At 36.6% G+C, this 12,291-nt stretch overlaps 1 protein-coding gene across 2 annotated transcripts; it reads left to right on the plus strand.

The window, feature by feature from the left end:
• The first annotated feature begins 1,172 nt into the window (after positions 1-1,172).
• On the plus strand, positions 1,173-12,267 carry LOC137730276 (purple acid phosphatase 2-like). Of its 2 annotated transcripts, XM_068469337.1 has the most exons (9): positions 1,173-1,180; positions 9,431-9,590; positions 9,856-10,053; positions 10,222-10,336; positions 10,561-10,790; positions 10,974-11,112; positions 11,410-11,630; positions 11,781-11,902; positions 12,069-12,267. In XM_068469337.1, the coding sequence occupies exons 1-9, from the start codon at positions 1,173-1,175 to the stop codon at positions 12,265-12,267; spliced, it is 1,392 nt and encodes a 463-aa protein (XP_068325438.1). The 2 variants fall into 2 exon arrangements, with proteins under 2 accessions (XP_068325438.1, XP_068325437.1); XM_068469336.1 differs by lacking the exon at positions 1,173-1,180 and having other exon boundaries at positions 9,384-9,590.
• Positions 12,268-12,291: the final 24 nt, after the last annotated feature.

Here is a 12,291-nt window from a genome sequence, read left to right on the forward strand (position 1 = left end):
AAAGCACGTCTTGTTGCCAATGGTTTTCGTCAATAAGAAGGGATCGATTACAATGAGACGTTTAGTCCTATTGTCACTCATGCTACCATCAGACTTATTCTCTCCATGGCTCTTCATTTTAACTGGCAAATTCGCCAACTTGATGTCAAAAATGCGTTTCTCCATGGTTCTTTAACTGAGGAAGTATACATGCGCCAACGTTCTGGCTTTATCGATCCACAGTTTCCATCACATGTATGTCATCTTCGGCGATCGCTATATGGCTTAAAACAGGCCCCACGTGCCTAGTTTCAGTGCTTCTCTCAACATTTGGAAGAACTCGGGTTTCAAGCATCAATGGCAAATTCTTCGCTGTTCATTTTCTTCAATGAAACTACTGTCATTTATGTACTCATCTACGTTGATGACATTCTTGTCACAAGTAATAATTCATCCCACATCTCCACATTGATTCAACAATTTGGGACAAAAATTTTCCATGAAGGACCTTGGGGCTTTACATTATTTTTTGGGAATGGAAATTACGAGAACACCGACGGCCATGTATTTAACACAGTCAAAATATATCCTGGACCTCCTCAAACGCACTCAGATGGCTGACGCCAAACCATTGTCTACTCCAGCCCTCCGTGGCCGGAAGCTTAATCTATATGAGGGTAAGCCTTTAGATGATGGAACAAATTTTCAAAGCGTTGTTGGGGCTCTCCAATACCTCTTATTCACAGCGCCTGACATTGCTTTCGCTGTCAATCAAGTCTGTCAATATATGCATTCACCCACCACTACACATTGGGCTGTAGTCAAGCGCATTCTTCGCTATCTGAAGGTCACTCATGATCGCGGTATAGTTTACAAACCCAGTTCATTGTCCCTAACAGCCTTTGCAAATGATGACTATGCTAGTGACCCAGATGATCGTCGCTCCACTGATGGTCATTGCATTTTTCTAGGGGATAACTTAATCTCTTGGAGTTCTAAAAAACAAAGAGGTGTATCTCACTCAAGTACAGAGGTTGAGTATCGACAAATGGCCTATACCTCCGCCACTTTATCTTGCTTCAAACACATATTCCGTGATCTTCATCTTCCTCTCAATCCACCAAGATTGTGGTGTGATAATATCAGTGCATTGGCAGTAGCTTCCAATCCAGTTTATCAGGCTCGTATGCGTCATGTGGAAGTTGATTATCATTATGTTAGAGAAAAAGTAATTCAAAATGAACTTGTTGTGGGATATGTTTCATCCGCTGACCAAATCACAGATATCTTAACAAAGGGTTTGTCCATAGCTCGTTTCAGTTATCTCCTTTCCAAGCTTCCTGTTTGTCAACGCCCACTCAACTTGCGGGGAGGTGATAAACCAAATATTCAAGATATTTCTCCACGTCAGCAATGCATGGTAAAGGACTCTCCAAGTCAGCTACACAAGTTGGATAATCTTCAAACTCTTCAACATAGAGAAAGGAATCACAATCCTTCCTTATCTAAAATTCATGTGTAACTTAGTTTTGAATTTCAAATGTAATCAGATGATATGTTTATACTGTAACCAACCTCATCTTGTAATCTCTATATAATGAAGTCCATACCTCACTCATAATTAATTGAGTTAAGTTTATGCAATCAATCTTTGCAACCCTATCTTAAATTCTTTCAGATTATATGTGTAGTAGTGTTCTTTGGTTTTTTTTGGGAACTAAATACTATTTTGCTTCTCTTGCGGGCAGATTCGCAATTGGAATGTCTACATTTTTCTCGAGTATTGAATTATAGTTGGAACACTTGGCTTAAGTGCGTGTCTTTTTGGAATAGTTTGCATGGATACACTTTGGATTCTACGAAACATACTTCTCATATATCCAATTTCTAATCACACTTTAATAATACAAATGAAACACATAAAACATATGCGAATTGTATTACAGTTAGGCCCGAAGTATTATTGCACCTTTTTAGATGCACATTCAACAACTTTAACTTTTTTGCAAGTGGCTTTTTACCATAGTGGTGGAAAGGTGTTGAGCCATTGCAGGACGGCATGGGTTTAAACCTCGTCAGTGGCTAATCCAACATTTAATCTAACAAAATCTATCGTTTGACAAAAAAAAAAAAAAAAAAAAAAAAAACAACTTAACTTTTTAATGTTTAAATATGAAAATGAAGAGCCGTGTCTCAAAATAAATAAAAGCTGAGAATCACATTCACCTACATTGTTCTACACGTTGTTGTTACATCACTCCTATGTAGATACAAATTGAAGAGCCTAATCTTAAATAAAGTAAGCTAAGAGCATCTTTAATGGATATTGTCAAACATAAAATATTAAGTTAGTATTTAATAGTTTATGTGACGATTTGACAATTTTATAATATTTTACATTCGATGTTATAAAAATAGCATTATAAACATTTTTCATCTGTTTGAGGAGAAATTTTGGGATTTGGTTTTTAGGCCAACTTACTTCACTTTGAACATTTTTCATCTCTTTAAGGAGAAATTTTGAGGTCTGGTTTTCAGGCCAGCTTACCTTTCCTTAAGAGTGAAGAATGTGATTAGTTATGAAATGTGGTTAGTTGTAATGTGTAGGCAGTTAAGGTGGTTATAAGGATAAGTTTGTTAGAAGTTGTTGTGGTAATAACTAAAGAAGTTAGAAGGCATTATTGTAATTGAGTACATCATTTAGCTCTATAAAACCAAAGTGTAAATTGCCATTTATGGCATCTGGAAATATACAATCATTATCTATCAACACATACTCTCTCTTAGTGCTCTCTAGTTTTTCATCTCAGTTCTTTACATTTGTTCAAAGATCTTATTAAAGCTAGTATGGTATCATCGCCGGCAAAGGCTCACGGCCATTTCTGATCTTGAAGCTTTCATTTCTTCCCCTAATTCAACTCTGAAGGGCTTCTGGTTCTTGGTGGTGAATCAATTATGCAGTTCTTCGACAATTGGGTTTTGGAGGTTCGCGAAATTGTTGATGTTGTTACTCGCTTATCAGGTACTATTGTTTGTATTCTCAATCAGTAATTTGGGGATTTTATTCGTTGGTATTCTACATCTGTGTTAACTGCTCTGCAATTTAAAGTTTTCAAGATTATGTGATTTGGGAATTTTGAGTTGATTGCTCGAATGTTCATGTGATTTCTAAATTTTCTGTTTTGTTGATAATTCAAGAAAGTGTTAGTCTTTCTTGATATTGCAGAAAGTATCAATCTTTCTTGATTTAGCTGAAGATATAAATCTTTCTTCGCATATAAGGTAAGTGTCAATCTTCTTGAATAGTAAGAAAGTGTCAATCTTTCTTGGATAACTAGATAGTGGTGAGTATCATTCTCACTTTAGTGGGTGAAATTCTTCTCTGAAGTATTACAATTTGTGTTTCTTAAGTATTTCATCATGTCTACAACTATTGTTAAGGTTGAGAGTCTTTTGGGCATGCTTATAATAAAATTGAAGGATGACAATTTTGCTAAATGGGCATTTCAATTTAAGTCAGTTCTTAAAGGCTATAAAATGTTTGGTCATTTTGATGGTACTGATGTATGTCCACCAAAATTTGTGATACACACTGACATTGGAGTCACAACTGAGAATACTACATCATATATTGAATAGGAATCAACTGATATGGCATTGCTCAATTTGTTATTGGCAACTTTGTCTGATGAAGCTATTGAATATGTTCTTGGTTGTAAAAGTGCATTTGAAGTTTGGTCAAATCTTGTGGAACATTTTGCCTCTGTGTCTAAGTCCAGGATTAACCATTTGAAAACTGAGCTGCATACAGTACAAAAAGGATCAAATTTCATTGATAAGTATATGTTGAGGCTTAAGAACATAAGAGAATAGTTAACTGTTGCAGGGGAGTTTATTTCTGACAATGATGTAATGATTGATGGTCTTGCTAGATTACCAAATGAGTATGCTATAATTTGAACAGTTATTCTTGCTAGAGAATCAATTATTACATTGAAAGAATTTTGTGCTTAGTTGTTAGGTGCTGAAAAACAAATTGAAGGAGAAATGAATGTGCTATCCCAAAGCATGGCTACATTATACACTCAAGGATCATCTACAACACAGAATTCATCTAATGTATCTGGATCTAATCCTTTGGGTCATTATTATATCCCTACAACAGGTGGTACAATTACACAACAACAATTTTCCCAACAGCAATTTCCACTACCACAGTATCCACAGCAGCAGTTTCCACAATAGTCTCAACTCGTTGATTCACAGTCTTATGGTTTTGCTTTCATAGGCAATGGATCGAACTCTGGTAGTCCAAGATAGAACTTTGGTCAAAAATCATTCAACGGTTCAAATTACAAAGGTAATAATTACAAGCTAAATGTTGGTTATAAAGGCAAAAATTTCAGCTCTAGTGGCTCTTCAGGCTTTCAATCTGGGAATTCAAGACTTAATGGCTCTAGTATGTGGTCTGCTAGCATTAAAAACAAGTCCAATGTGGTAATTGAATGCCAAATATGCAATAAAATAGGTCATACAGCTGTCAATTGCTTCCATCAAAATTCAAATACATCAACTATAGGTTCATTGCTAGAATGTCAGATTTGTAGAAAAATAGGACATTCTACACTATAGTGTTTTCACAGGGCAAATTATGCATTTCAAGGTCCTCTTCCACCTGCAACATTGAATGCTATGGCAGCACAACAAACACCTCAATATGTTCAACAAGATTCTTGGATTGTTGATACTGGAGCTTCTCACCATATCACTGCTGATGTGAATACACTCAATCAAGTCACTCCATTTGAATGTTATGAGAAAATCACAATTGGCAATGGCAAACCATTGACAATATTGGTTCAACTACACTCAAACACAATTCCCATGAATTGATCCTTAAAAATGTGTTACATGTTCCTAAAATTGCAATGAGTCTTCTTTCTGTACGACAATTATGTGATGATAACCATAGTTGGTTTATTTGTGATGGGAGTGAGTTTTTTGTGCAGGACAAGAAGACAAATGAGGTTTTGTATAAAGGAAACAGTAAGCCTAGGGAGCTATTTGAAGTACCAGTTGTGAAAGGATCAAGAGGAGTGCAATCTACAGTGCAGAATTCAGCTGTTTTGGAACAGTTGGTAAAGTTAAAACAGTCCAATATATGTATAGATATAGATAGTACTCATAATATGTGTACTTATTGTGTAAAAGGCAAGATGTCAAGGATTCCTTTTTTTCTATTAGAAGTGATAAATGTTCTCTGCCATTTTAGAAGGTTCACTCAAATATTTGGGGACCATCTCCTGTAAAATTTATTGAAGGGTATAGATACCATGTAACGTTTGTTGATGAATATACAAAGTATGTGTGGATTTTTTCATTATGCAACAAATTTGATACAATTATTGTGTTTGTAAGGTTCTATAATTTTGTTCGCACTCAATTTGGAATTGTAATTAAATGTTTACAAACTAATGGAGGAGGAGAATACACTAGTCTTGCATTTAAAGCTTTTCTTTATTCAAAAGGGATTGAACATATAATCTCTTGTCTTTATACTCCACAACAAAATGGAGTGGTAGAAAGGAAACACAGGTTATCACTTTGCTTATTGTTGCTGGTTTACCTGCTGAATTTTGGTATTATGCATGTGTACATTCAGTGTTTTTTATCAATAGGATGACATGTAAGTCTTTGGCACTGGAATCCCCTTACAAAAGATTGTATACCAAGCAACCAGATTTGAAGTCTATAAGAATATTTGGTACTACTGTGTATCCATGGTTAAAACAATATAACAATAATAAACTACAACCAAGATCTGAGAGATGTATTTTCTTGGGATATTCAATGGGTTATAAAGGTGTTATCTGTTACAATCCCAAAACTAGGAAATCCATTGTTTCAAGGCATGTACTTTTTGATGAAATCGTATTTCCTTATATTCAAGACTCACAATATAACATCTCTAAGCAACCTTTTACATCATCTCATTCGGTTAGATCAGTCGTTGTTCCATTTGCAATTCCAACACAGGTTCTACATCATGAAAATGCAGCAAATCAAAATGGCCATCTTCATTCAGCTTCTTCTCTAAGTCGGTCTGGGAACATTTCTTTACAATATAAAGGGTCTTCCAATATTTCTATCAATTCCAATGCTTCTACAAACATAGAAAATAAAGATATCAGTAGTCAAGTCCATGGCTCAACATCTACAATAGGCAATACTCTATCCTCCTCATCTGATACGCCTTTTTTGCTTCATGTCCTTGATCCTGCACAATTCCAAGTAATACTCACTATTTCTTCTTCACCTAACACTCATAACATTGCTCAATGTTTAGATCATGGCATCCAAACTCAACTAAGGACAGGAGTTATTCAAAGACAAAACTATTCATCCTTTGTTGTTGCTTTACCAAAGTTACAATCATTACAATTTCAAGATCCTAGTGTATCATTAGAATTTGATTACATGTGTGGAGAATTCTCATTCATTGTTGATATAACTAAGGTTGAAGGACCTAAACATTTTAAAGCAGCATCCACAATAGTACAATGGCAAAATGCCACGCATGAGGAATTCGATGCATTGACAGCTCAAGGAACTTGGAGATTAGTTCCCCCTGCAACCAATAAAATTGTTATTAGGAGTAAATGGGTGTACAAAGTCAAAAGAAATCCTGATGGGACAGTTGCAAGGTATAAGGCAAGGTTGGTGGCAGAAGGTTACAGTCAATAACAAGGTCTAGACTACTCTGAAACATTCAGTCCAGTAGTTCGACACATTTCAGTGAGATTAATACTTGCATTGGTAGTTCAAAATAATTGGAGTCTGAGACAATTAGACATCAAGAATGCATTTCTACATGGGGAACTTGAGGAGGAGGTCTACATGAAACAACCACAAGGTTTTTTGAATTCCAAGCATCCAACACATGTTTGCAGGTTAATTAAATTTCTATACAATCTCAAACAGGCTCCAAGAGCCTGGAATTCGAAGTTTACTAATTTCCTGCCTTCCCTGGGATTTAAAACCTAATGTCTGATACTAGTCTATTTCTGAAACAAGATGATGGAGATGTGATTATCATGCTATTATATGTGGATGACATAATATTGACTAGTTCAAATCTTGCAAAGAGACAATCTGCCATTTCCCAACTTGCAGAGGTCTTTGATTTAAAAGACATTGGACAATTGACATATTTCTTAGGACTTCAAGTTCACTATCAATCAGATGGATCTATATTTGTTAATCAATCGATGTACACAAAAGAGTCGCTAAAGAAAGCAGGCATAGAGTCATTTAAGCCCACTTTAATTCCATCAAAGCCTCACTCTCAAATACTTGTTTCTAAAGGAATTCATGTTGACGATCCAACTCATTACAGAAGCTTAGTAGGTGCACTTCAATACCTTACATTTACAAGACCTATATAGCTCATGTTGTCAACGTTGTTTGCCAATACATGACAAAGCCATTTAAGTTACATATGCATTTGGTTAAACGGATTTTGAGATATTTGGAGGAACCATTCATTATGGTTTAAGGTATGCAAAATCAGCTGACTCTACCATTTCAACCTATTCCAACTCTTATTGGGCAGCAAATATTAACACCAAGAGGTCTATCACTGGTTATGTGGCTTATATTGGTTATAATCCAATCTCATGGCAATCTAACAAGCAATCCACTGTGCAGCTAATGGGTTTTGGATCCATTCATTACTGAAAGATTTGAACCAGTTTATTCCCATACCACCTTAATTACAATGTGATAATTTGGCAGCATTAGCTTTGTGTTCTAATCCAGTGTTTCACTCAAAAATTAAACACCTAGACTCAGACTACCATTTTGTTCGAGAAAAAAAGAGTACAAAAAGGGATATTATTGTGCAATACATTCCCATTGAAGAACAAGTAGATGATGTATTCACAAAGGGTCTTCATAGTCTAGTCTTTCTTAAACACTACAACAATCTCAACATTGGAGTTCTTCCTCAACAGTTTACAAATGCATCAGGGACTTAGTGTTCTTGAAGATGTCTTGCTATCAATCTAAGCTCTGGCAGCTTAGCGTGAGGGGGGAGTATTAACCATAGTCATTAGTGATGACATGGTTACTAAAGAGTGAAGAATGTGATTAGTTGAGAAGTGTGGTTAGTTGTAATGTGTAGGCAGGTAAGCTGGTTATAAGGATAAGTTTATTAAAAGTTTGTGGTAATAACCAAAGAAGTTAGAGAGCATTATTGTAATTGAGCACGTCATTTAGCTCTATAAAACCAAAGTGTAAATTGCCATTTATGGCATCTGGAAATATACAATCATTCTCGCTCAACACATACTCTCTCTTATTGCCCTCTAGTTTTTCATCTCAGTTCTTTACATTTGTTCAAAGATCTTAGTGAAGTTAATAATTGCTACCTCATCTCTCTTGATTTTTCATGGTTACATGGTCCACTTTTAGTCTCATCCCTCCCATAGAAATAGAATATTTTTGCCAACCACCCCCAACTTCAAATGATGTTGATTAATACTTTATTTTATCACTCTTAGATGAGTTTAAATTTCGAGATCCATCTTGTGAATAGACAAATCTCAAAATTCAAACACATGCACTAATAATAATAGAGTGGTGAGTATTACCACTATTTAAGATGGTAAAAACAAATGCACATTAAAAAAATCTCTCCCCTCTCACACTATCCGGATTAGGGGTGTAGTACCCAACATCATGAAGAGATCCTTTCATGATCTCTCACACCAAACCCCACCAATCAATTAATCTGGGCTCTTGAAATTTGATCCAACAGCTAAAATTATTTTTACTTTTTAAAGGACTCCCTGTTTGTAATCGTTAGATCAAATTTCAAGAGTTTTAATTAATTGATTGGTGGGTTATGGTAGGAGAGATCCGGAGAGGATCTCTTCCCCCAACATCCTCTCCTCAATATTATAATACGACACGTGGGAAAACAAAACTGCACCAACACAAAACAGTAATTCTACCACATCGGCAAATCGGCAAAACAAAGGCAACGGGAAAAACAAAACTGCACCAACACAAAACAGTATTCATCGCACATCGGCAAAACAAAGGCAACGGGGAAACCAAAGTTCATAGCATAGACTCATCGAGCTTACCACTAAAGCCTAAACAGACAAAGCTAAAGAAAAATGGAAGACAAACATAAGAATCTGCTCAAGAATTCAAACATCACAACATCACCAACACAGAACCCACCTAAGACAAAATCCAGGCCAACCCAACTCTCATTTCATTCAAATACCTCACAGTATGACAAATTACAGAATTTTTTTTTGTTTAATTTTATTTAACGGTTTCATGTATATTTAAGGAGGATGAGGGTTCAGAGCAAATGGAGTGCTGTGGATAATATGACCGAGATGGGTGTGGGGAGCTTAGATTCTTCTACTTGTTCAAGGGTAACCATTTTTGTAGTCTTGGGTTTGGTTTTGAACTTGGCAGTGGTTTGTAATGGAGGTCAAACAAGCGCTTTCGTGCGGAAAATTGATTTCAGCGCGGATATGCCGCTTGACAGTGACGTCTTTCGAGTCCCTCCTGGGTACAATGCACCTCAACAAGTATAATCTCTCTCTCTCTCTCTAGAATTACGATACATTGTTAATGCAGTTCTGTCTTTTGTTTTGATTGTTTACATTCTTTTGAATTGTATGGAACCATGTTTACAAGACCCGTTACTGTTTTTTTTTAGTTTTGATTTCAGAATCTTATTGCTTACTACATAGTCTTGCTTCTTTTCTTGATGGGATTGACTAATTTGTGTGGTTTCGAGCGTTTATTTTTTTTATTTAGTTTACTTGTCTGAAATGTTTGTGCTGAGTAAAGGTTCATATAACACAAGGAGACCACACGGGAAGCGCGGTGATTGTGTCATGGATCACTGCCGACGAACCAGGTTACAGTAAGGTGGTTTATTGGAGTGCAAATAGCGAGAACCAGACGGCTGAGGGCATAATTACAACTTATACTTTTTACAATTACACTTCTGGTTACATTCACCATTGTGTCATCGGAAACTTGACGGTACGTTTCCTCTGCTTTATGTTTTGCCTCATTTTTTATTCATCTTCAATTGCATAGTTTCTGGAATTGGTCCGACAGTTTCGGAATTTGCTGACTGAAATTACGCATGTAGCCTAAGTACAAGTTTATAGATAATAGTATGTTCTAATCAGCTAAATTGTTATGCAGTTCAACACCAGATATTACTATGTGGTTGGAATTGGCGAAGAAACTGAAACGCAGTTCTGGTTTACAACTCCTCCTGAAGTTGGGCCGGACGTACCTTACACATTTGGTCTCATAGGTGAGGATGTCATACCAGAAATGGATGCATCGTAACGTGATGCAACTAATTAGACTTGCTTTAACTTTTGGCTTTCTGATTCAAAGATAAGTTCATGCTGTTTAGTGGGTTGGAAAGTTTTGCTAGTTTAAATGTTTTGAAACTCGTTCCTTGGTGCGCAAGTTTCTAATTTGAAACAGTATGCATTTTGTTTTTGGCCTTAATCATTGGGGTTTTATTTGCAGGGGATCTGGGTCAGACCTTTGATTCAAACAAGACTCTTACTCATTACGAATCAAACCCGCTGAAAGGACAAACAATATTGTATCTTGGGGACCTCTCCTATGCAGATGACTACCCGAATCATAATAATGTTAGGTGGGATACATGGGGAAGATTTGTGGAGAGAAGTGCTGCTTATCAACCTTGGATATGGACCGCAGGGAATCATGAAATTGATTTTGCCCCAGAAATTGTAAGCTAAAAACTAAACCGTCCTGTATGATATAGCTAATGGACTAGGAATATAGAATCTTCCTCGACTATGATCCCATTGTGTTTACAGATTTAAACTGGAATTGCTGCTCATTTCACGAACGTATATTTTGCAAATGGGATAAAGTATTTTGCTAAAAGAAGCTTGGTACTTTTGTTGCAGGGTGAACCAATACCTTTTAAGCCTTACACTCACCGGTATTATGTCCCGTATAATGCATCGGGGAGTACTGCCCCATTTTGGTACTCAATCAAAAGAGCTTCCGCATACGTTATTGTCTTGGGTTCTTATTCTGCATACGGTAAGGGAATAAAATATAGGTGTCTCTGTGTGTGTGTGTTTGTGTGTGTGTGTGTGTGTGTGTGTGTGTGTGTGTGTGTGTGTGTGTGTGTGTACGTATTTCGTTTTCTATACAGAATACATACTATATCTGAATTGGTGGTCAGGTCATCCTGCACACGTATTTCGTTTTCTATACAGAATACATACTATATCTGAATTGGTGGTCAGGTCATCCTGCACAATGTTTTCGTTTAATCGAATGGTTCTACTGCTTAATGTGACATATAATCATTTCCCTTTTTTTTTTTTTGTTAAGGTACATACACTCCGCAGTACAAATGGCTCCAGGAGGAGCTACCGAAAGTTAACAGGAGTGAGACCCCTTGGTTGATTGTTATAATGCATTGTCCATGGTATAATAGCTACCAGTCGCACTATATGGAAGGAGAAGCCATGAGAGTAATGTTTGAGGCCTGGTTTGTGGAGTACAAAGTCGATGTGGTATTTAGCGGTCATGTCCATGCCTACGAGCGATCTGTAAGTGCCCAGTGTATATATAACATATGTGTGTGTGTGTGTGTGTGTGTGTGTGTGTGTGTGTGTGTGTGTTAATGAGATTCTCTCTGCAGGACATCCATTCATCAATTTTTGATGTCTTTATTTGACTAGTGATCGGTTATATCGCAGGAACGCATCTCCAATGTTGCATATGACATTGTGAATGCTAATTGCACTCCTGTAAAAGATCAATCTGCACCCGTCTACATTACTGTTGGTGATGGAGGAAATCTTGAAGGCTTATCGACCGTGTAAGAACATCAACATACACGAATAGATTCAGTATTTTCCTATTAGAATTGCATACTAACGTATGAATATTTTTTGCTAATCAATTACCATCAAGGGCTTGACAACTTTTCAAAATACTTAGAAAGACTTAGCATATGTGTTTTCGTGCTTTCTTTCGCGGTGCAGTATGACGGAGCCACAGCCAGATTACTCAGTCTTCCGGGAAGCCAGTTTTGGTCACGGCATCTTTGACATCAAGAACAGAACCCATGCTCACTTTAGCTGGCACCGCAACGAAGATGGATATGCCGTAGAAGCTGATTCGCATTGGCTTTTCAATAGATACTATTATCCCGCTGATGATTCAAAATCCACAAGTGCCTAATTAGTGATGTATAATACAAATGTA

The sequence above is a fragment of the Pyrus communis genome, chromosome 3 (assembly GCF_963583255.1).
Source record: "Pyrus communis chromosome 3, drPyrComm1.1, whole genome shotgun sequence".
Classification (NCBI taxonomy): Eukaryota; Viridiplantae; Streptophyta; class Magnoliopsida; order Rosales; family Rosaceae; genus Pyrus; species Pyrus communis.